Source organism: Sebastes fasciatus, chromosome 1 (assembly GCF_043250625.1).
Source record: "Sebastes fasciatus isolate fSebFas1 chromosome 1, fSebFas1.pri, whole genome shotgun sequence".
NCBI lineage: Eukaryota > Metazoa > Chordata > Actinopteri > Perciformes > Sebastidae > Sebastes > Sebastes fasciatus.
Window position 1 is genome coordinate 16,492,016 of NC_133795.1, and position 26,854 is coordinate 16,518,869.

Here is a 26,854-nt window from a genome sequence, read left to right on the forward strand (position 1 = left end):
CTGTAGGACGTTGCGAGAGAGGCTCCATCGCTGTTCCTGTTCATGTGACGTTCCTAATAGAACTTCATTCTCATTCATTTGTGTGTTCATGAATCCTGCAGTCATGCATTTACGCAAACGCACATGACAGTCTCTAGATTTTGTGCCCTATTTGCACACACACAAAAAATAGCATTAAAAGAAATACAAAAAAGACATTAGAGGTCAAAAGAAGTGGACGTTCCCTTAAAATAGGTTCAAAAGTGCTGAATCAAACCTGTTAAAATGTAATAAAATAAATGATTAACTTTGAATTGACTTCAGAGTACTCAGAGATTATAATTTATATAGATGTATGAATTATATATAATATAAATTAGGTTTTAATTGTTTTGTAAAAAGCATATTTAGTTTAGTTATGTTTAATATTATCACTGTAGAATGTTACAGAAGTGGCTGCTAGATGTGTTCAGTCTAATTAAATTAAATACACAAGGGGACATTATTGCAGAATTAGCTTAATAACACGCACATGCTGTACTCGATTTATATTAAAAGACTAAAATGCAGATTCATTTTTTATCAATGTGACGCAGTTATATATAGGAGTAGACTTTAGACCTTTACATTTTTAGTTTCAACATCTTGTCAGTTTATCTATATTAATACTTGCTTCTTTTCTTAAATTTGATTAACTACAACGACCTTGTTCCATGTACGTGTGTGTTAACTAAATATTTGCCTACTTTATTTTTGTTTGCTTGCTCTTACCCCTGCTTGAGTCTTCCTGTGATCTGGGTGTGAGTTAGAGCTTGTGGTAATCCCTCCCCCGAGCTGAAGCTTTAACTCTGTACGCATTAAACACTAAACACACTGACACAAGATCACAACCACATGGGGTTCTATAAACTGTATTAGTTTAATTTTACTGAGATAGAGATTTTAGTCCAGAGACCGAAATAGTGTCCATGAGAGACGATGACAGCGACGGTGTTGACAGGAAAAGATGGAGGAACAAAAAGTCTCCTCTCCGTCTGTCCATCACCAAAGAAATCTCTCCATCCACCGCCATCTAAATACTGTAATTCTTTAATGAAAGGCCAAATTTAAACACGTCGACACAATCAGCAGTGAAGTATGAAAGAAGTGTGTTAAAGCAGGCTCATCTCCCTCGGTGCAGAGCGGTGTGGAACGCAGTTCAGTAACTTAGTGATTTCTACGATGAATATTTCAGACCCAGAGGTTTGAGGTCTTTATTTATTTAAAAATGGGCCAAGGCTTCTTCTGGTCTGATGCAAAGCCCTCACTCAGCACTATGATAAAACGTCTGTGGCTTGCATCACTGCTCACTCAACCAGTATGAAGTAATCCATACACACAAAATCTCCCCACTCATCAATGTCCTCCAACAGAATCACAGGTGCATGTTGTCCCTGATAAACAACATGACCTTTGAATCGAGGCGATGCAGCGAGGGATGAAAAGTATTGACATTTAAAACGGAGAAATGCGCCTGTCACGAGACTGACACATATTTCATATGACTGTGAATCTAACGCACAGAACAAAACCAGCACTGGTAAGCAAAGAAAGGAAGGTCAAATAACTCTGAAGGTTACAGTATGGATACCATATAAAGTCTGTCCTCACAATTTTCCTCAAAACTCTGTGGCAATCCATCCAGTAGATTTTGAGATATTTTAGTTCAAGTATCTCGGGGTCTTGTTTGCGAGTGAGGGGACTATAGAACGTGAGATTGGCTGGAGAATCGGAGCAGCGGGGGCGGTATTGCATTCGCTTTACCGCACCGTTGTGACGAAAAGAGGGCTGAGCCGGAAGGCAAAGCTCTCGATCTACCGGTCAATCTTCGTTCCTACTCTCACCTATGGTCATGAGGGTTGGGTCATGACCGAAAGAACGAGATCGCGGGTACAAGCGGCCGAAATGGGTTTCCTCAGGAGGGTGGCTGGCGTCTCCCTTAGAGATAGGATGAGAAGCTCAGTCATCCGTGAAGGACTCGGAGTAGAGCCGCTGCTCCTTTGCGTCGAAAGGAGCCAGCTGAGGTGGTTCGGACATCTAGTAAGGATGTACCCTGGGCGCGTCCCTTGGGAGGTGTTCCAGGCACGACCAGCTGGGAGGAGGCCATGGGGAAGACCCAGCACTAGGTGGAGAGATTATATCTCCACACTGGCCTGGGAACGCCTCGGGATCCCCCAGTCAGAGCTGGTTAATGTGGCCCAGGAAAGGGAAGTTTGGGGTCCCCTGCAGGAGCTGTTGCCCCCGTGACCCGACCCCGGATAAGCGGTTGAAGATGAGTGATGAGTGGGTTTATCCTCTAAACTGACCCATCAGATGGTCTGTTTCACAGAACCATATGAGAAGCCGTCATTTGAAACTATTTGGAAAGAGAAGGCACTTTCAAGATATACTGTACTTGGCAGGTGATTGGATGAACTATCTGTCAATCACACTAAGGAAAGAGAAACTAACTGAAGGCAAAGCATTGCCGTTTTTTTTGCTCTTCTTTCAATGAAGAAATAACTGATAGAACTGATGCTATCGCAGCAATGCTAACCTCTTTAGGAACCGACATTGTTGTTTAGAACGATTAGTCGCCTCTCCGTGTCGTTACACACATCTAAGCCACGCCTGTAGCTGCAGTAGCTCCTCACAGGACACTGATTGGCCTGTGGTCTGACTTGCCAGACACAAATGCATTACTTGAAACCTGACAAGATAGATTTACGTGTGACATTTGATCCACAATGCTTGCGTGATCTTGTGACATCTCGAGAATCCAGCTGCAGTGTAAGGTTATTTATCCTCTGGGCGATCTGGATATCTGTACCGTGTTTCATGGCAATCCAGTAATTGTTGAGATATTTTCCTTTACACAAAAACATCTCAACCTGTTTATCTCGCTGGATAAAAAGTTAGGTTTAGGTCATTTAACGGGGACCATTAATGTCTGTACAAAATTTCATGAAAAAACATCCAACAGTTGTTGAGATATTTCAGTCTGAACCAAAGTGGTGACTCGTGTTACTAGCATGACTAAAATATTGTGTAATCTGATGCCAGCGTTAACTCGTTTTTTGTGCCTGAACCCAATCACACCACAGCGCTGACAGCAAACAAGATATATATGTTAATAACAACATATGTTGTAACAGTCCTACAGTACTCTATGTGATGGTTTTGGTCCTGCTCATATGGGAATCAGATCAGAAAATGTTCACATATGTGTTGTTTTGGAAGGCAATGACAAAAACATATTTGTCATTTAGCTTGGAGGACTTGTTGACCATAATTATAAAAGTGGAATGCCTTTGAACCTGCCGCACTAAATTCTTACTTCTGTAATTTACTGGTTTCAAGGGCAGCCAAAAAATAGCAAGAGGGCACATAGGCTGAGCATAAAGTCTCTTTGTTGTTTATTGTCCTGAAGGTATGCAGACCACAGCTGAGCCACCAGCCCGACTCTTACCCTGCATAACCCCAGACCAAGCTATAGCTCTGGCCTTCAGACTCCAATCAGCTCCCAAAATGTAGCCTGTAATTTCTGCTTCTGCCGCATACATCCTATTTTTGTTCTATTTAGATTTTTCTGTCGATTGAAAATCAAGCATGCATTGCCTTTTGTGTGCTCTCTATTGTTTAAAATCATAAGGACATGCACCTGGCTCCCGTGCGTCTGATGCCATTGTTGTGTATGTGTGTTTACCCTTTTGCACATGTGCCTTTATGTGTTTGCTTGTGTACTTTACATGCTCAGGTTTCTGTAGGTCTGTATCACACAGTAGTGTTTTCTGCCAGCTCCCAGCAGGTGTGTAAATGGTTTGACACACAGGATAATGATGTGGGGCAGGGCTGCAGGTCATGTTGACATGGTGGATCTCTTAATGGTCCTTACTTTGCTCTGCTTGGTTTCATGGCGGTAGCACTCTCTGTTTGCCTCAAACTGTGCTACATCATGACCGCAGTGTGATGAAAGAGAAAGTTGGCAGCAAGGTTCAGGTTGTTCCAACACCTCCCAAAAGAGCCTGAGAGGAGATACAGATTCACGAGCATCTTTATGAAACAAAGCTCTCCAGCATGTTTAACATTCACACAACTGCCCACAGATGGATTATATTAATATGTTTTATGAATATACTGTTTAATCGAATCTTTACTGTCTACCATCCTAAAAGGAAATTCTGGTATTTATCAAGCTAGGTGTTCATCTTCATATTTTGGTCTATTGTAATATTGGTTATGATAATATTTTACCAACTTTGCTCTAAACATTTAGGAAACACAGACTATAGCGAGAGCAATGTGGATTGAAGCTAAGGATGTCACGTTGAGGAAATTTTCCCACCCGTAAACAAACTTGTGACAACACCGGTGTTACCGATTACACCGGACATTTTACAAGAAAATAATGACGCTCAATATACGTAGAGCACTTAGTTTGATTTTTAACGTTGGATGGCTGTGTGTCAGACCTCTTCAGTCGAGCTTTTGTTGCGGGGCCGCAGGTTTCCACATCGCCACGCACACCGGCATCATCGCTCTGCCCTCCACACAGTTATGGTTATGGTTCCCTTATAGCATTATTGGGTTTAAGTCCAAAATATTGCCAGATAGGCGCCGTTGCTTTTTGCTTTGACACCAAATCCTCTGCTATCGTCTTGTCTGGTAAATCTCTCTCATCCCGTGTGTGAAATGTGACTCCTACTCTGACAGCAGACTTTTTTACTTTCAGTTTTTAGCGTCTGTCGTCCACAATGTATTGATAACATGCCGCTGATTCAGGAACATTTACTAAATGGGTTTTATTTATATAAAAAAAAGCAAAATGAGAGTGGGAGCGGTGGGAAAGTAATGTAATCGGTGTATGCCCGAACACCGCGTAACGCCGAAAACACCGACTACCGCGGCAAGCCTATTGGGGCAAGGTGAGCTAGCCTCCTACAGCTTTCCATAAAACTTCACTTACAGAAACACTTGTCGTTGAGGGTGTGTTACTGTTTAGACAGAACGCAAGGATGACTTTAAACGTGGCATGATTATTTACACAGCTAATGGAAAGAACATGGTCTTGCTTTTAAAAAAAAAAAAAAAAGCAAAAAGGGAAACAAACAGCGGTTTGCTGTATTAAAGTCCAATGTTTTGTTGACCCATCCATCCACCTTAACCTCCTCCATATGTGGACCTGACTTCCTCCCGTCATAATTACTACGGCCTCCAGAGGGCTTTGTCACTTGAGCGTAAACAGATGTCGTTTCGGGGCACTTGCCAAAACAACTGATGCTCTCTATCATTTTGAGAAAAGCCTCAAAATGATTCAACTTGAGCAAAACATTTGAGTCTTTATGAGTCAACATCATAAATGTACAGAGATGAGAGGAAAAGGAGAGACACTTGAAGAAAATAACAAAAAGAAATGGAGAGATCAGAGATCAGTCAATCTGAGCTGAACACACTCACACACACACACACACACACACACACACACACACACACGGTTGGTGTGTACGTAGCTAGCTACAATTAACACCTGTACAGCTGCCACATTTGTACGAATAAACACAAACTGCAAAAACTGCCTGGCAGTCAAATTCACGTGAATAACACAAGGGGAAAGAATTCCATAACTGAGTCAAACCAAAAGTAAACACAGAAAGCTGCTGGAAATCCAATTTACCCAGAAACACAGCTGCTTTTTCTTCTAATGAAGTTTGTGGAAATGTTTGTAGAAAATCAACTTCAGCTTGTCTCATAGGATGCAAACACATAATAGTTCATTATGGCTCCAACAGCTAGGTTCAGGACAAAACAACATGGTTGGGCATAAAATGACTTTGTTTGTAAAGTGAAAATGAAACTAAACGTGAACACAGGACACGAACAAACAGATGATTGTAAAGTGAGCGTGAAATGTAACGCGCGGACACAAACAGCGGTCTCCTGGATGAAAGCCTTGTGTTTGTTGGACCCACCAGCCTCCCCTTGGTGTGTTTTTTCGCTCTTTAAACTACGTCACCACACTCCCCGATCACTTTCTCTCAGAGTTTAATATTGCCGCAGGTGGTTTCCCATTGTAGTTGGTTAAAAGTACGCCTCAAACAGGTGCTAAAGGGTGCCCTGTGCGTCAGCATCGCACGCTGATGGCTGCGACAAAGCGTCGGTATTTTACACCCTGGGAATGAGAACAGCTGGTGTGCCTAATGTTGATGTGTGCTAGTTAACAAGTAGCCTGTGTATGTGCAAAAAAGATGAAGGTGCTCTTTGGTAGGGTACACAAAGGTTAAAAAAGGGGAGTCCAAGGCACTCTTCTGGCAAAAATAAAAAGCCTTTATTCAAATGGCTATTTCATGATGAAATTCTAAAAACAATGCTGGTACATATTCAGATTGGGTAACAACCCACGCGTAGCGGCACAAACAGCCTTCCTCAGGGTGTGTATGTGCTTTGATTTATTTCTTTATTTTTCACATGTCTTATTATTATTATTACTGTTATCAATATTATTTTCAATGTAGACCCAAGGATTATTTGGAGTGCGGGGGGGTTGATGTTGTATATGTTTGAGGAGAGGGAGGGAAACGGAGATGGGGATTCTACTTTTAATGTAATTCTATTAAATTCAATAAAACTGTATTGGAAAAATAGAGGCACACATGACCCGTCTACAGACCATGTCTCAGGATTCATGTATATGCTTAAAACAAGACATAACATGTAGACAACCTGCGGAGAGGGCATCAAAATAACCTAAATTTGTTCATGCGCGTATGACATTTTGCATGTGACAGCCAAAGGTTAACCCTTACAAGCAGCTGGGAATGATGGACTGCTTTCTCCACTTTCCACACGCTACCATGAGATTTTTAACATATAAGCAGGAATACAATATGTAGCTCAGCTGTGTGGAGTAGAACTGCTTTCTTCAGTTAACAGATGGCTTTTTTCGGTACCATTAACCTGCAGGTTAACATGGCTCTTTACCTCCTCTGGTCACCTTGGACTCACCTCAAAACATGCGGCTCCCTCCCCCTCCTCGATGCTTTCCGTCTCTTTCCACCTCATCTCCCCCCCCCCTCGTCCAGACCTCTTTTCCTCGCTCAATCGACTCGATCCACTCAGCCCCGCTGCCATCGTTTCCTTCCAAGCTCCTCTGTGCTCGCCATCACCACTTCCTTGCCAATCAGGGAGTTTTTACCTCGTTGTGATGCTTCATAATCCAACGCTACGGAAAGACAGACAGAATTTTTCATGAGAAATTGTTAGCAGGGAAAAGTCCAAACACAGCAATGTGCTACCAACATTACATAATGATTTTAATTTTAATGAGAGCGGTGTAAAATCTGTAGAGGGGAAACCTTCATTAATTGCAAATACTGCATGAAATCAGAGAGTGGAGCTGCAGAAGGACTGGCTGATTTCAAGAGCACTGCATAAAAACAGACACACGCATTTTCCAGTGAAAGAGGACTTCTGAGAGTTCTCTGGGAGGTGGCATTTAAGCCTGGCCGCTGGGGCGCAGAGCATCTATCATTAAAACAAAGTGCAGACTGAAATCAACTGTGTTCTCCTTCAGCAGCACTCAGCCCTCCTCTTCACCGAGGAGTCCTCTCCTCGCTGTCCAGATCTCACACACACAAACACACCATTAATCAGCGTTGAGCCTATAAGTTACTCCTTTTAGAGCATCGTTCATTCAGACTACAAACGTTTGTGTGAGTGTGTGTGTGTGTGTGTGTATTGTCGCCTGTTCCCGGCTTAGGTTGAAATAGCTGCCTTTGACTTGAGGGTAAGCTGAGCTGCAGTAAATTGGATTTCATGCTCAGTCCTTCACAGCAGCAGTATGCGACACTAAGACAGAGCCATCTTCCCCCTGCAATCACGACAAAGTTAGCACTCTGTTTCTTTAAAGGTTAGACCCTCTAACACAGTTGCATTACATTTGCACCACATGGGAGAGAGCTGATGTAACGAATCATTTCAAGTGTTTGTTTTGCAGAGTTATAATGCCACCTGAAGCCAAAATGTGGCAGCATTCCTGCCACAAAACAACAAATAGGAGTCATAAATCGTTTGAGCAGATGATGATCATCAACATACTAATGGTGTCATCTGCCACCAAATGTTGGATCAACTCTTTTTTTTTTCACATTGTGCACGAAACCTGGGGCAAAACAAACACAGTGGATCCAGTGGTTTTCGGGTTAACGGACCCGCTGCCACCACAGAGTTGTCTTTGCTGCAGTGACAGCGACGGGGTTTCGTCAGGGGAGGCTGGCTAATCTGCCACATGAAGCTCATTTCAGCAGCCCATTTAGATGCAGATGTGAGGCGGCTGGCATGGTGTGCCAAGCCGGTCCTCTTCAGTGTGCAGCTAGAACTAAAAATGGCTGCATTTCTTTTTTTTTTTATTTCTCTTTTTTCGCTGGGGCCCTGCAGTGCTTCTGCCTCTCGTCAGACTTCATTCTGTTAGACATGTCACCCCGTCTCCTGTCCCATCATGAAGCACAAAGATGGAGGCAGGCAGGGAATACAGAGAGGCTTCGGCGACGTCACTGACATTGACATTACCTCTGTGATCATTAAACCTAAATTGGCTAAATGAATTGCCAATTTGAGAGGCCTTAGTCACAGCACATTGGTGTGCGCACGCCTGTGTGTGCGCACGCCTGTGTGTGCACACGCGCCGGGGTTTGTGAAATCTACTGTGACAACAAGATTCTGTCTCTGGTTGTTTTTTTTCCCTCTCTGCGTCTCTTCATTTCTGTCCAACTACCTCTCTCTCACAATCTACACAAAAATTCAATAAGCTATTACACAGGCATTGATCTTTTTCTCGCCCAAACATTTGCATTAGAAAAAAAGAAAAGTCAGTAAGACGAGGGGCTGGGTGAGACGGCGCTGTCTGTTCATTTCAGTGCAGAGAAGGAGCAATAGACGGTGAGGCCTGGATTTATAGAGTTTGGCAGCACTTTAACACTTTAACGCTCCTCAGAATGTGTCCAATCAATGCGCAGCCCTCCCCGCGTGGTCGCTGTTGAAGAGTCGTGGCGTTCACTTATCTGATGTCATTGTAAATCACTCAGGAGGAGGGTAGGTCAGGGGACGCTGCCGCTATACTCGCACCGCATCGAGCTGCAGCGGGATGGTGCAGAATATCACCCGACGTTAAATACACCACTCTATTGTGAGCGTCTGCACAGCAAATGCAGATTTATAGGTAACAGCAGACATGCTTTGACCTTTAAATTGTAATGTGGCGTAAAATGAGCTGCGGATTTACCAGAAGCGTGTCAGGAATACGCTTCACTAGCCGAAGAGGAAGCACAACGATGATACCTCTGAGCTAATCCATAAAGCTGAAACATTATTGTCCCACTACATGCTTTGTTGACCACATGTTTAATTACCTCTGAGACATTTTCTACTTGTTTTTGTATATACACACATAGAGATAGATAGATAGATAGATAGATAGATAGATAGATAGATAGATAGATAGATAGATAGATAGATAGATAGATAGATAGATAGATAGATAGATAGATAGATAGATAATAATCACGGGTACCCTTGAATGTTAGGATTGTTAAAGGATAGGTCTGGAGATATTCTGTATTTTTCTTCAACAAATCCAAATTGATGACCAAAACCTGATCCTACTAATAAGTATCTGTGTAGCTGAAGCCTGATATATTTTATCCTCGGTGCCTTAGAGCTCCATTGTTGTCCAAATACTGTTTAACGTATCCTCATTCAACAGTTCTTACAAAAAATTACTCCTCATTTTTCGTGCATTTTCCTACGAATGTCCAGCAACAAGTGACACATGTGTCAATTTCTGCTCCTTACATGCATACAGTCTTTTCTAAATAAACTTTAATCTTCACAGGAAACAACTTTGTTAGGTTTAGGTAACAAAAGTACTAAGTTAGGTATTTTTTGACTCATCCATCCACCCCGACCTCCTTCCAACATGGCGTTTGTCGCTCTTTATACTTTCTGGTTCACGATTATGTGAATTACAAACGAACTGATTTTGTGGGATATATACGAATTATAGTGCATTACTTTTTGTAGCTACGAACTAGGGATGCACCAATACTGACACCGGATCGGATATCGGGCCGATACTGACTCAAATAGCTGGATCAGATATCGGTCACAATGGGGCCGATCTATTAAATTAAATTCTATTTATATACTATATACATTATATACTGGAATTTGAATTAGTGTTTAAGTTTTGACCAATTCGTTGCTGCATTGTAATTCCTGTTAATTTTGAAGATTTTTTTTGCCAAGTTCCCGGTGTACAATTTATTATTTTAATGATAAATAACAATTCATTACATTTATATCTATGTGTTTATTAGTTACATTTAGTTTTACAAAGTTAAGAAAGCAATGATTAAGTCAAGCCTGAGGTTTCCATACACATAAAATAATGATCTCAGTTACTTCCACAAAGTGTGGCATAAAGCTTATTAATTAAATACTCGTATCAGATCGGTTCTCGGTAATCAGCCGATACACAAAGCCCAGGTATCGCTATCGGTATCGGGACTGAAAAAGTCAGATCGGTGCATCCTTACTACGAACGGTGTTTGAGAACAACCTGCACTGTTGCACTGAGTGACATGTTGCTGTTCCACCATGAATGTGGTATACTAGTTTATTTTCCACTAGCTCACCAAATGTGTATTAATCTGCAGCTGATAATAGTCCCCAGCAAATACATGATTTACTCCTGTACGTTTTACGTTTATTTACATTTTCTACAAACAGTTTCTAGAACCTTTTTTAAATGAAAGTATTTATCTGCGACACATTTTTAAAGATTTACATCTTCAGGCAGAACAAACGGGCGTAGGGCTGTGGGAATGTCAGAAAGTATTAAAAGATGGACTAACACGTTGTTGGTTTGGGTCTTTCCACGGGAGTTGTTGTCTTCAAATATAGAATATCCCCTCCTTATCCTTTAACACTTACATCTTTAAACACAGGAATATGATAACTTAATAGTAGTCCCAGACCTATTTTTATCTTGCTATTGCTTACACTCATTACATCATGATATCTGGTGTTGAGCGTTCACTCATTCCTGCATGTTCGTATGTTGGTGTGAACTAAGGTGTGTTATTACCGCTGTTTTTTCACTCAGCACAAACCTCGCTGCGGTCGGTTCAGGGAGGTGATAATGGCCACCATGTGCCCTGTGGGATTCGTGGCATGTCTTGAAGGACATTTCAACCGTGACCTCCACTTTTGTATCTTATTTCCCTTCCTGCCTTCTGAACTCCCTACTTCTCATGCAGCATATGCGAAAGCAGCCGCACACACATGACAATAGCTACAGCTGAGCTTCAGCTGCCACAGGACTGAAGCAGCCTGAAGAGGAATGCCAGGAGGAGAGACTTTCCCCTCCATCTATTTCTGATCCTGACAGCACATTCTTTACGTCTCCCCTGCTGTCAGGGAAAGGAGCCTCCTCGGCTGTTACCAAAATAGTCTTTTCTTCCCCTCCTTTTGACAAGTGACCAGTTTTTCTTTTCAAATGTAGCAAAATTGTTAAGTAGTCATCACAAAGCGGTGGCAATAAAGGATGACGATTGCATATAATCTCAGGAGAAAAGATTATACAAATTCGCACTGCATAGCCAGATTGGGCCTGAAGCATCCTGCTGTTTTGTTTTTTTTACGCTAAATAGAAATACAGGAAGCAGAAGTGGAGAGGATGAGGAGAAGGAGGAACAAAACAGCCAGAAGAACTGGTGCTGGAGTGAGGAGGAGCACAGATGAGGGATACAGAGGCAGGCATATAGAATAAGGGACCATGAAATGGGGATAGAAAACTGCGCTCGGTGAGAGAGAGACACAGGGAGAAATGGAGAAAAGGCGGATATCTGCAGCACCCCAGCTGCGAGGCTTAAGGAGCTTAGCTCTCCTGCCCATCACAGAAGACTCCTCAAGTGCAGGCATTCACCGCCGCTGAGCTACTACTGAGAGAAAAGTGAGCAAGAGGAGCAGAGAGAGGAGAGGTGTGGGTGGGTAGTGGGACTCAATATGGGAATATGATGCAGAAGATGAGGGTTCAGATTGAGAAAAAGGGGCGTATTAGATTAAAATAGTCGAGTCTGTTTGCACGAAAAGGCGTATGAATGCCACAATAATGTGCAAGGCATTTGGCGGGAAATAAGAACGCCTTTAAACGCATCCTCATAAATATGCTAGAGCTAGTGACGTTGCATAAAAAGCAAGAAAGACCATTTAAGGCAGGAGGGAGGGGAGGTGGATGGGTCCAACAAACTCAGGACTGCCAGTTTTCGAGACCAGTATTTTGTTTTGTTACGTTATATTAAGTTTGTGTTTTTTTAGAGACGTTTGTGACGTGTTTTCCGTACTTATGTTATGGTGTTTCAGTATATATTTTACTTAGTTTACTTACTTATTTTAATGAATAAATGCGTTTAATGAATAAATGCGTTCTCATAACAAACAGAATGCCCGTCTAATGTCGTGCTATATATACTGTATATAAGCCTTACAGTGAGACCGGGTTGTTTAAAAAGTGTTTCAGTTAAAACCGGTTTTACAGAAAGTACTTGTTATGATATAATGCTTAGCTTTAAAGAAACAGTTTGCCATTTTGGGAAATACTCTTGTTTCTTGCCGAGAGTTAGATGATAAATTCAATACGACTGCGACGTCTGTACGGTAGGCTATTTATGAAGCTACCACCAGCAGCTGGTTAGCTTAGCACAAAGACTGGAAACAGCTAGCCTGGTGCTGTATAAAGGTACCGTGGGAAGTTACTGCTCCCTGCCAAGAAATAGTCACACACAAAACACCTTGTAAAACCACAACGCATCGTTTTTACACTTTGGTTTTCGTACAGAATAAACAAATAAGCAACCCGATATCACGCCACAGCATGCAATAGACCCGCCTGTCCACCAGAGGATAGCGCATCAGTGTCACGTTTTGCCTCGCTGAGGCGTGAATATTTCACACGTGTATGAAGGTGCAGTACCAGCAGCAACAAAACCACTCACTCAGGTTTAAGCAACAAAACCACTCACTCAGGTTTAGGCAACAAAACCACTCAGGTTTAGGAAAAACGTAATGGTTAGGCTTAAAATAAGTAGGTACAGTAAGTAAATTACAGTACAGAAATCAGTACAGAAAACACGTCACAAACAAAACAGCGGTCTCAAACACCGGTCTCCTGTTTGAAAGTCCTGTGTTTGTTGGACCCATCCACCTCCCATCCCGCCCACCATAAATAGTCTTTCTCACTTTTTATTCTACATCACTAGCTCTGAGTGTAACATATTAACATGGATGTGTTTACATTGCAGTCAGTACAGACTACATGGCTTGAAAATGACATGCTTAAAGCAAGAAGGGCGTTCTTATTACACTCTATTACCTTATTATTCACACACCTTTTCATGCAACTGGGCTGAAATAAGATATAACATGTTAATTAGTTAGTGCTATTAATTTAAGAAGATATTTAATTAAATGTGTTAGCTGTTGTCAAACAAACCTGGAATGATTTAAGTTTGTGATTCTCATTATTATTGTCTATAAGAGGAACACTTGATCAGATATATTAATTATAGGGCTTTATGCCTTTTTCATTTTTTAATCTCTATTTTCCCTGTTTGTGCATCTACCACAGGAAGTGTAAACCGACCGGGGCCGGTCCCTACCTTCCTCAGGAGCCCGTCTATCATGCCAACCCCGCTGGACTTGAAGCCCTTCCTCCAGTTCCCGCTGGAGTCGCCGCACCCGGCCGGCATCGGCCTCTTCCACAACTTTAACACGGTGAGTGCTCACAGACATATCTGCGCACGAGCGTGAACACACACGTGTGCACACATGGCGTCTGGGATTTGTTTTCGTCTTGTTTCACTTAACAGAACACAGACCTGGTATTCTGTTGTGGTTTTGGAGCGTTGCCTCCGGAGTGAAGACAAGTGATAAAGTGCTGAGGATTTATACTGTATAATCCAGAATGATAAGGTGACAGCTGTTTACTTTTTATTCGGCAGAGTGAGTTTCAGCATAATTGAGAAAATGCCCGGGCGAGTGTTTTACTGCAATAAAATGAGTTACAGCTAATCAATTGTATAAGAGCGAGGCACAGGGCTGGATTCTCCGCAGTCAGCATTTTCTGTGCCTCCTTCTCATTTCTAGATTGGGTTTCATGTGAAGGTCAGCTCGGCGACAAACAGGGATGCACGTGCACCACGCATACAAACACATTATCATTAAGCTGATCTTCATGCGCTCAGGCAAAACGACCCTTCCGCAGGTCAATCATTCATCCTGCGAGGACATTGAGTGCGGTCACTAATGCCAGAGTGCCTCAATACAAATCACTCTCTGTCCGTACAGTAAAATTTAAACAAGTGTAAAACACTGCTGTCATCCAGTGATCGAGGGCTGCAGCTCAGTGAGAGTCTTCATTCAAAGCAGGACAACCAGCCGGCTCGTCTTTAGAGACTGAAAGGACACAGAGAAGGGCACTCGATTACTGTATTTATTGTTTCAAACTCAGTTATGATCCAGTTTGAGTTGAGGAGTGTGGAGTTATCTAGAGAGCTTATATCAGGTCTGACTCACCAGGATTACAGGTAATTTCCAGACACTTAAGATTCTCGGGAGTATTCTGCAGGTTTCAACTTCTTGCATTGAGACAGAAGCTGCACAGTGAGGCAGACGGAGAGAGCGAGCCACCGTTGACTTCAAAGGCCTCAGAGGAAAAGACATTTTCTCTGAGGTTAAAGTTTAATGTGCATGTTATTAGTCTCTGTGTCAGTTACTCAGTTTGGGAAAGAAATATTACTTTAAGGTTAGAATTTTTAATATTTTCATGATATCAAAGCCTATTATGATTCTATTTATAGTCATTTTTTCAGCAATATCCATTCAATATATTTGTAGTAGTTTTTATTTACTATCCAACCTTCACATTGCATACACAGGGGATTCATATGGAAACAATGCACATACTGGACGTGATACGGAAGACACGATTCGATCATGAGTTCATTGTTACCATGTCACCAAATTTAATGTCTTCTAGCCTGATAATCAGACTGAACTGGAATTTTGTATTACTTCATGGTTCAGTTTGTGTTTATATACTGTAGTAATGATAATAATAATAATAATAATAATAATAATAATAATAATAATAATAATAATAATAATAATATAATAATAATAATAAAAATAATAGGGGCGTAAATCACAAGTTTCATCACAATACGATATTATATTGGTTCTTTGGATAACAATACAATTAGGGCTGTCAAAGTTAACGCAATAATAACGCGTTAACAGAAATGAGTTTTAACGTCACTAATTTCTTTAACGCAGTAACGCAACTTGTGATTTTTAGGTTGTAGCGGTAGTTTTAATGATAGAATGAAGATACTGGCATCATATAAAACTAGAAAACCTAAGGAATCCATTGGTACCAGTCTTACCATGCTAGCATGTAAATAACACTCCAAACTTTCACAGGAAAAACTGTCATGACCATTTTTAAAGGGGTCCCTTGACCTCTGACCTCCAGATATGAGTGAAAATGGGTCCAATGGTACCCACGAGTCTCCCCTTTACAGACATGCCCACTTTATGATAATCACATGCAGTTTGGGGCAAATCATATATATATATATTTGCTTAAAGCAGCATATGCCCACTCTCATGCTGATAAGAGTATTAAATACTTGACAAATCTCCCTGTAAGGTACATTTTGAATACATACATATTCATAAAAATGTGTGATTAATTTGCGATTAATTGCAATTAACTATTTTAATCTATTGACAGCCCTAAATACAATATTTGCTGATATCACAAAGTCTACCACGATATGATTTTGATTCAGTTCAATTCAGGGGCCTGCGATCGATATGAGACAATATCATTAATACCCATTTAACACAATCAGTTACAATTATATCAACTCACAAAAAAGCAACTAAAATATGATTTGACAACTTTATTACTGGGCTCTTCCAGACATTTAAAATAGAACAATCTATTATTTTTAATAAAAAGAATAAAAATAGACTATAAAGTGCCATGTTTTTCATGTTTAAGCGCTGTTTGAATGTTTAGGCAGGAGATGCGCTTGGACATAAATGGTGACATGATACGTGCCATGGGAATTTCAAAATAAAGCCATATCTTAAAGATGACGAAGTGTATCGATGTTTTCACTTTGCATCGATGATATTGGATTGTTGATCGATTGGATTGAATCTATACATCGTTACACCCCTAAATTAAAATACATTTATTAATTAACAATAACTGTAAGCTGTTTTGGGAGTATCAGTATCTGTATATCAGTAACAAGCGATACATCTGTCCCACATCTTTTTCAGCTGACACAGAAGCGACAGCACTGCTTGCTGGGAGCAGTTAACAATTTTCATGTCGAGTGAAGAAATAGATCAATTTAAGAGCTGATATTTCTTTAAGTTTACTAACAGCGGCCTGTATAGCTGCATGGATCTCATCCATTCTTGTCACCATTTTCCTGGCTCTCACACAGATGTCATCCCCAATCTATATTCTGCCTACAAAGCTCTGATTGGCTCAGTTGTTTTTCTCTAACCAGGAACGGCGAATAGCCATCAAAGAGCACAACGCCGCATTTAGAGGCCTGGAACCAGGCTAACTGTTGTCTTTAGTCTTCTTTATTAAACAACTTGAAGCGATGAATCCTCTTAGCTCACAGTTTAAGTGCGCTGTTAACAGACAAATGAGTTGCTCTTCCTCTGAGTAGCCTCTCAAGATGTGTTTGCTGCTGCCAGAGGTCAATAACGTGCCATTTCAAACAGAACTATGGGACCTGTATTACTATAAACTTAAAAACTGCTAAATGAATGCAAAAAATGTGGGATGATCTTGGACTACGGAGACTTTACAGAGTATTAGAGATCAGATATTTAATAATGGAGCTGTAAATGAACTCAGACATATGACACACAGTGTACATTTCTGGTGCAACAAAAGCTCCACTGTTTGAGGGAGGAGAGAGTGAAAGAGGAGACAGAAAGCAGACTAATAGGTTAATGAGGTCAAAACAGTAGGGGCAGATGTATAGAAAGAGATCATGATGAGAACAGGTGGTAAAAGACACACAGTGATGGGAGACAGAGAGATCAACATGGTGAACAACAGCCTCCAATAAGAGATGGACACACACACACACACACACACACATTGGGACACATAGACAATGGTAAATGGTAAATGGACTTGCATTTGTATAGCGCTTTTCTAGTCTTCCAACCACTCAAAGCGCACACACACACACACACACATTCAAGCTGTCATGCATTCACCCAAACGCAATGTTGGCACAAATGTACAGATGTAAACAAACAAATATGGAGGTGTTAACAGAGGGGTGTACCACGAAGCGGGATTAGTGTGTTAGCGAGGTATGTTGAGCCTAAAGCTGAAGATGGCTCTCTTTTAACCTGGCTAGATTGCCATGGCAACACGCTTTGTCACGTTGTTACCCTTCGTATAACTTTAGGAAACAAAACCACTTACTTAAGGTTAGGAAAAAACTACACGGTGGCTTAAAATAACTATGTAAAGTGAAAATGAAACTGAACGTCGTGAACATGGGAACAAACAGCTGATTGTAACGTGAAAGGGAAACTCAACACACAGGACATGAACAGCGGTCTCCTGGATGATGAATGTGTTTGTTGGACCCCGTCCACCTCCCCTCCTCCCTGTGTCTTTTAATTTTTTAATCTACAGTCACTCCTGAGCGTTTACTGTTGCCGCAGATGGGTTTACATTGTCGTTGGAACGCGTAGTGCGTCTCATACTGGTGCTAAAGGGCTCCGTGTGTGGCGGTATCACACGTCAACAGCAGTGACAAAGCGTCTGTATTTGACGCCCTGGGAATGAGAACAGGCTGGTTATCTCTGACTGGGGCTTTACGCTTTGTCGAGCCAGATAAAGCAAAGCCTGGCTCTGTGTAGTGCTTCGTGGTATACCCCTCAGGTCTCCACAAAACACAAGACAAGAGAGGTGAACTAGAGACATGAGTTAGAGACGGGAGCAAAAAAAAAAAGAAAAAAAAGCAGCCTAAAGTATATAAATATTCGTAACAATGCATTCGAACAGGGTTTAAGTTTTCAGACCAATTACACCATTTCCCCTGTGTGCCGGGAGCTTGAGAGTGTAAACAGTCTCTCATTTGGCAGCAGACGTTCACAGTCTGAGCAGGAGATGAGAGGCTGAGTAAAACCGCAGTGTACTTTTGGCTACTTAATGAGGGCAACACCCAACGCTGTGGTTGCTGAACCCTGCCAGCGGGCCAGAGAGCTCACACGAGTCCATTCCAGTCGTCTAAAAAGGAGAGAGTGACGTGGCGTTAATCTGACTATGACAAGCTTGGGTGGCATTTCTGAGAAAGAGTTATAGGCTGAGATGTATTCATTTATAGATATTTAAATCAATATCCTCCTCACAAACACTAACCATACACATCCAAACAACACACACACACACACACACACACACACACACACACACACACACACACACACACACTTGTCTTTTTTGATATATTTACTGTATTGTTATTGTTGTTATTATATATATATCTCGTTCTAATTGTTTGTTATCACTATTATATAGTCATATTATTTCTTTATATTAATCTTGTCTCCAGGTGGAGGCTTCAGATAAGCCCAGTGGGTTTTTTGCCTCTTCCTGCACTGTATATTATTATTTATTTATTTTTTGTTATGTTGTGTAGTCTTAAATTGTACAAAATAAATAAACAAATAAACAAAAATTCAAATTTGGCATTTAATTTGAGATATTTTTTGCCCATGACTTTATCCTATAGTAAATGTTTTATTTTTTAATCTTACTAAACATTTTAATTAGTTTGTTTTGTGATATATATATATATATATATATATATATATATATATATATATATATATATATACGTCTTGCTTTAATTGATTTGTTTTAATCCTATTATGTGATTCACCTAATAGGATAAACATTGAGCGGCATAATGATGTATAATAATGTTAATAAATGTCTACCCACTGTTTCTTGTATGTGTGTTAAATCTTAAAGCAATATATATATGTTATAGAAATCCAATCCTCAGTTATTGTTGTTTTTTTTCTGTAATAATTTATTGGGAGTAACGTCAGGTGCACGGAAACACACAAATAAAGCACAAATGTAAATGGTTGTCCTTCCATATTTGGGTATTTTTCCCTTCCACCCAACCCTCACACATTGCCTATGCAAAAAGGATAAAGATCAAAAAAAATATTTAAATTCAATTTTAAAAATAAGATAAAGAAATTAATTCAAATATAAATTCAAATAAATAATACTAAAAAATAAAGAACACATTGACAGTAATGATAATTATTGGATGAATACCAAACTACAGATAGTTTTTTTTATTTATTTACCAACAGCATATTTTGATGTAAACCTAAACTTTCAGTCTTTTTTCCATTTGGTTAATTAATTGTAATTTTACAATTTCAATATATTTCTGTAGTTTTATTACTCAGTGTAGGGGTTATTAGAAATGTGATATTCAATTTCCCGGCAGCTGAATTTGATTGCTTTTCTCTCATCAAGGCCCTACTGTCCCTACTAATCTAAAATATATTTTATCTGTAATCAAGGTACTTCACAGAAATTATCTCTATAGTTTTGTGTAATATTCTGGTATGATGTTTTGCAAAGCAGAGGTTTAATAACACACAAAGTACACATTTTTGGAGATAGGGGGTCTGTAATTAGGCCCTTCTAACCCCAGCATGAATTAAAGCGTTTGAACGGCACCCAAGAACTCAGGCACAGCAGCACCAGCTGCTACTGAGAAAACACACACTCTCCTGTCTGTCCACATCAATCACTGCTGCCTCCTCAATTCACTCTTCTCCTCTCGTTTTTATCTCCCAGCTTTCTCCCCCTTCAGCGGCCCCCCCCCGTCACTCACCTGCACCTTTCCTTTAACACCTTTCTCTCTCATCCACAATCACTGGGCTGCCGTTAGGACAAACACAGAAACACTGCCCTCAGCTTGCTGAATCTTTGATGTGACCTCTGGGTTGTCTGTCCTTAGATGGACCCCGTCCAGAAGGCTGTGATGACGCACACCTTCGGGCCACCTATGGTGAAGACAAAGCGGCCAATCATCTCCTGCAACGTCTGTCAAATACGCTTCAACTCAGAGGTATGAAACCTTAAATACTTCACATGAAGGATCTGCTTTTATAGCAGCTGTCATGGCAGGCCTGTGAGGCTTTGGATCTCTAAAAAAATGCCAAAGCGACGTGCATGGGGCCGTTGTAAGAGTGATACTTGTCATTTAAAGAGTTTGAAGGGCGTTGTCTCTCTTATAGCATTTCCAAAATCAAAAACACACATGCAAAAGTGTAAGCAATGGACTAAATAGTTTGTCTATCTGCTCAAATGTTAGCTGCAAATGATTGCATGTCCGGCCAATTAGCTTATTATTATAAGAAGCAACCAAGCACATCCAGTGGGCAACCTCTGAGGTCTGAAAAGTGAAGCCAATGCAGAAGAGCCTTAAACTTGCATTCTTTCTAACAGCCAGCAGGGGGCGACTCCTCTGGTTGCAAAAAGAAGTCTGATTGTATAGAAGTCTATGAGAAAATGCCTACTTCTCACTTGATTTATTACCTCAGTAAACATTGTGAACATGAGTTTATGGTCTCAATCACTAGTTTCAAGTCTTCTTTAATACAGCATGATGTTCATTTAGTAAATTATGATCCCATTTAGAGTCAAATAGACCATAAAGCAGGTTATGCTTTAGGGTGTGGCTACCTTGTGATTGACAGGTCGCTACCACGGTGTTGACTGGAAGTTGTCTGTGTTTTCGTCGTATAACAAAATGTAACCATATAGTTAAACAAATGGATCAAATTCTGGTTATAAAAAGGGTTATTTCTGGGTTTGTGACACTCAGAAAAAAAGGTATTCACTGTTTTACAGCTGCTCCTTTTCCAGTGATTGTGTAAGGGAAAAATGCTTTTGGGGTCAGTGTGTGTCACGTGATTAACGCGGAAGTTGCATTACCCCAAGCAGCCAATATCACAAAATCGCTTCAGGGCTTGGCCAGAGGCAGCTGCAAAAAAATCAACAGTTGCTGGCTGGAAATGAGAATGAAAAAATCACGGAGCATTTTGAGTGGTGTATCTGCTGCCGTTATCATTGTAAACATGGGAGAACAGAAAGCTTGACAAGCATAGCAAGAGTAACGGGGGCAGAGCTTAATGAACAGTCAAACTGTCTCGGAGCCCTGCACCTGCACTCTTGACACATTAAATCATGACCTAAAAAGTTAGTTGGCTGGAGTCAAAGTTAGTTGGTGATTGACTGTACAGCTGGAGCAGGTGAGAACTTGGTTCCCAGTTTCTCAGCTCCAATTTTAGCCTGTCGAGGAAGGAGAGCGGGGGGGAGGAGGACCGAGAAAATCCCTGCCTGCTTAATTTATTCTGTGACTGTCCAGTATCATTTCTGATGTCCTTCTGCACTCTAGTATCAAAGGCTTAAGGGAATGTTGTGTCAGAAAAGCTAATAGAAGGACAGCAAGCAGAAAGTTTGCAGAACCTGTTTTTGGGCTGAACTATGTGTCGCGCTTAGAGAGCATATTTCAGGTCTGATGAGGTTTTAATGGAGGGGCGTGAGACGTGTGAGGGTGAACCATAGCTGACACAAGCTTGTCCTCAAAGCCACCTCAAAGCTGATGAAGCACATTTTCTGCATTTCACTCTTGACAGACGGCACTATGCCAACACGAGGCAGAGAGAGCCAAATAAAAGAGGGTAGAAGTGATGAAACTCTAGAGGAATGATTTGAGTGTCCCCCATTAAAGAGGCAGTAGTGTTAACTGAAGTTGAAAAGCATATAGCTCATAATGTTGACATCCGAAACCCGACTATGTCATGGCTGATGGTGCTAAGAGTCAAGTGCTGGGCCTTTAACTGTGGGTATGTGTTTGGAAGTGTGCAGTGGAGATATATTGATGGTCTGAGACTCTTTCTTTGCATTGAGGAATAAAAAATTAGAACATTTCCTGGTGGGCATCAACAATTTTAAAAAACAACACACAATAATTTCTATAGTCAATTCTATTAGAAGTGAAACTAGAATTACCGCCAAACGGTTGTATGTCTCCGTCCACCAACCAGTCAAGTTGCAGTTTACATCCATGTCAATCATTTTATCATCATCATCATCTACATCATTTTATTAGGGTTGTCAAAGTTAATGTAATAATAACGAGTTAACGCAAATTTGTTTTAACACCACCAATTTCTTTAATGCATTAATGCAACTTGAGATTTTTAGGTTGGTGCGGGCTCAGTTTTAAAGCTACTGCATCATATGAAACTAGAAAACCTAAGGAATCCATTGATACCAACCATGTCATACTAGCTTGTCGCGAAGGAGGCTAAATAATCCTCCAAACTTGTGCTAAAATTTGGCGAGGAAAAACTGGCATGGCCATTTTCAAAGGGGTCCCTTGACCTCTGACCTCAAGATATGTGAATGAAAATGGGTTCTATGGGTACCCACAAGTCTCCCCTTTACAGACATGCCCACTTTATGATAATCATAAGCTGTTTGGGGCAAGTCATAGTCAAGTCAGCACACTGACACACTGACAGTTGTTGTTGCCAGTTGGGCTGCAGTTTGCCATGTTATGATTTGAGCATATTTGTTATGTTAAATGCAGTACCTGTGAGGGTTTCTGGACAATATTTGTCATTGCTTTGTCTTGCTAATTGATTTCCAATAATGAATATACACATACATTTGCATAAATCAAGCATAATTGCCCACTGCCATGTTGATAAGAGTATTAAATACTTGACAAATCTCCCTTTAAGGTACATTTACAATTAAATATTTATATCGATTGACAGCCCTACATTTTATCCTATTAGACATTTGTGTGAAATTGTCATAATTAGTATATGAAATCTTGACGTATACTCCAAAATGTGTTTTGTGAGGTCACAGTGACCTTTGACCATCAAATTCTAAGCACGTCATGCTTGAGTCCAAGTGGACATTTGTGCAAAATTTGAAGAAATTCCCTCGAGGCGTTCCTGAGATATCACGTTCGCGAGAATGGGTCGGTCGGACGGACAACTCTAGAACATAACGCCTGCGACCACGGCTGTCGCTGGCACGGAGGCATAAAAAGACAAATTTCCTGAGCTGAATTTGTTATGTAGTGCAACTACACATCAGAATTTGAGTAATGTGTATATTCATCAATATTGAAAGGGCTTTCACGGATGGAAAAATCCTGATATTTATGACCTACAGTGTAACCTAAACATGAGTAGAAATCAAACAAAAGCCTGACATACAAGCCTGGCTAAAAATATAAATGCATTCAAGTGACGAAGTGTGAAATAACTGTAATCTAAAAGCAGTGGTGTATAAAGGACACAGGGAGTCATCTGAAACTAGTGTAACCCTGCGGGGGGCCACTTAATTATATCTCCCCTGCTCAGTCCTGCATGTTCTCACATGGTCTACATGAGCAGGGGATGCAGAACATGAGTGGGGGGCCGCTTACAGCAGGCGAATATTTACATACTGTTTGTATGTAAATATGTATGTGCATGTATGAAATGTGTGTCTATGAGGGTCTCTGACTGGTGTCACGTCTGTGAGGTGCAGTGGGATGTCTAATACTGAGCCACCTGTTTGTCCTGCCTGCTGTTTTTTCTCGTGAGCCGCGGTGTGCATCTGCTCTGCTGCAGCTCTACAGCACTTTACACAGTAACCTGAGAGACTGGGAGCTTAAAGCACGGTGGACGTTCTTTAATAATGAAGGAATACTCTGCTTACAGTACAGTACTTGGCTTACTTGCTGTCTGGGCTGCGCTGCAGTTCAAAGGCAGACAAACTCATTATTTTCCATCAAGTCTTCTTCAGGTCATACGCCACCAAAGTACATTAATAATACCAACATTTTTCTTTCCGCGTTTACGTCTGAGGGAGGCGGGGGTTAAACAGGAGTTCTTACACAGAGTGAAAGAGGCAGATTGATTGATAGTGGCCATTCAGAAGCAGGTGCTTCCCGCTGCTACTACGCTGCAGCCACACATGTTGCAATTATAACAATGCAATTCATTTCAGGCCACAGAGGACAGATTAGCCTGCCGGTGTTCAGCTCAGCTCTGCTGCAAGGCTGACGTCACACCATGCTGCATTAGCCATCGTCACCACTGCAGTACCATACTGGACACCTCTCTCTCCTTCTTTCTCTCTCCTTCTTGTTCTTCTCTGGCCCACACCAGACCTTGTTTCACTCACATCTACCGTCTGTTCAGCAGAGTGAGTCTGCTCACCATTTTCCTCATCAGTTTTCATGTTTCTGCTTCCCCCTCTGTGGGGTATACTGTATCATCTGTCCCCTCTCCTTCTCTCCAGCTTCTTCCCACCCCCTCTTCCTGTCGCTGCTGCCAGTACCCCATACAGTAGATTTGCTAGACCCACTCTCTCTGCTTTCTGTGCCTTTGTCGCTTTATAGATAAAACATCAAAGCACATCCTGCTTAGAGAGAAAAAGGATTTCGGGGACATTCACTTGCTCTCATTTTCTCCCCCTTAAATCCCATCTCTGCTTCTTCATTCATCGTAATCCCCATTTCCATAGGCTCTTTCGTAGCTTCTCTTAGTCCATTTCACCTACTATGCCGAACATCATTTATATTTTATCATGATTCACTTCTCCTCCAAAGATCGGATGCGTTAATCTCTTTTACGTCCCCATTGTTTCTGCTGCATCCCAACTCCCACCACCCCTCCGAGGCTGTCAAGCTTTTTTATGCTTGAATTGACGGCACACCTTCATTGATTTCTTAAGATCTGACACTGAAGGTCACAGGGAGAGAGGAAGTATCAAAGCTCAAGCAGAAAGAAAACAACTGGGAGTTGCAGAATGGCAGAGGATGGTAACACAAAGTGTGCTCTGCAAAGAAAAGAAGAAGCATTAAGTATGACTGCCTTTTCAAGCTCTCTGCTGTCATTTGTTTGTGGAGTTGTAGGGCTTCATCTCCTTGTCTAATTGCAGGGCTTTGGGTAGCAGCAACCATAGGAGTTGGGTTACAAAGGCAGAGCTATATCTGCCTTTCTGTCATCACCAATCAGGATGAGGGCTATATGGGTAACTAACATTGGCAGTTAATACCTCAGGCTTACAGAGGCATTGCGGACACGTCCCAGTGGTTCCTTTGCCTCGGTGATGCATCCCATCCCGCAGAGTCCCAAACATGTACCTGTCACGCGCCTTACATAGTCTTGTTATTGGCATAATGAAACCTATCTAATCCCAGCAGGCCTTTGCTGTATGTGCATACACATGCACATACAGTCACACAAACAATCTTGTATTACTGTATTAGTGAGGAGCTTACAGGAACTATATTTGTGGCCTAACACCTCACTCTTTTCCTTTGATTTCATATGATGCGGACATACACATTATATCTGTACTTGGAGGGTGACACTGCCCAGTATCTCTAGGAATTATTTCCATATTGAACGTTTCTGCACCTTACAATTTATGACCAATTTATGACCAATGCCATTAAGTGACAATGATGTAATTACAGATTGTAAAAACATTAAATGGCTTTTGCTAAAAAAAAAATGCTGACCATAAAGAGTATATAGTAGGGGTGGGGGAAAAAAACGATACAGCATAGTATCGCAATATTTTGCGTGGCAATGCTGTATCAATACATGAACGCAAAGTATCAATCTTTTATTGTATGAACTATTAACCTCTTAACAATCTGATGGCCTGCCAGCGGGTCCGGTCACTATTCCGTCTTTCAGAGGTTGTAGCAGGCTCAGAAACCAGAAACCAGAAGGAAATCAACTGGTACTAACCAAGTCACGTTAGCTTGTCGGGAAGAACGCTAAATAACTCGTTAAATACTTCAAAAGTATGCAGAATTTGGGGGGGAAAAAAACAAAAAAAAACTGTCATTGCCATTTTCAAAGGGGTCCCCTTGACCTCTGACCTTAAGATATGTGAATGAAAACTCTGAGATGAACAGACTGAAAACTGTATCTTATTAGATAAAACAGATGTTGACAAACTGCATAATTTGCAGTTGAATAAAAGGTAATAAATCGCAATATATCTTATCACAATATTCAGCATATCGCAAAATGTTTAAAAGCGCAATAAGATCGTATCGGGACTTAAGTATCGTGATAATATCGTATCGTGGGGCCTCTGGCGACTCCCACCCCGGATGAAGAGTATAAAATGGGGTTTGATTTCATGAAAATCTTAAGAATTAAAACTTTAACACATAACTTGTCAACCGTTACCTTAACTCTGATAAACTGAAACCCAAACTCTACAACCGTACTGAGGATTTACTGAAATGTCCACTCCTCTTCATATTTACCATTCCCTGACTTTAAACTGATCTTCTTAAGCGCAGACAAACACACACTCATGGACCCAAACTCTTCTTGATTTGCTCCATTTTTTTCTCTCATTAGCTGGCTGTCAACTGTCACTGGTCGCCCACAACCCTCCAGCCCATTTCAGATAATCCCACCACTCAATAATCATCATCAGCTCAGCAGGCCAGTTCAGTGATTACACCAGTAGTGAAGGAAGACGAGAATATTCTGGAGGCTAATCTTCCATGACAGCCTCATCAGCACATCAGCCCCGCAAACCATCAGCTCAACAGCCCTTTACTTTAAAGCACCGAAAACGCAGGAGGCCAGAATATGTTTTAGC

At 41.1% G+C, this 26,854-nt stretch overlaps 2 protein-coding genes across 3 annotated transcripts in view; both read left to right on the plus strand.

Moving 5' to 3' along the window:
- Positions 1-26,854, plus strand: part of LOC141766692 (zinc finger protein Eos-like) — a 224,900-nt gene that overhangs the window by 7,123 nt on the left and 190,923 nt on the right. The gene's annotated exons all lie outside the window — the stretch shown is intronic.
- Positions 1-26,854, plus strand: part of LOC141766711 (zinc finger protein 385A-like) — a 41,313-nt gene that overhangs the window by 7,094 nt on the left and 7,365 nt on the right. For both annotated transcript variants that reach the window (XM_074633797.1, XM_074633807.1), the window contains exons 2-3: positions 13,679-13,824; positions 20,160-20,270. In XM_074633797.1, coding sequence (XP_074489898.1) covers positions 13,679-13,824; positions 20,160-20,270 — 257 coding nt within the window. The remainder of the gene's footprint in view (positions 1-13,678; positions 13,825-20,159; positions 20,271-26,854) is intronic.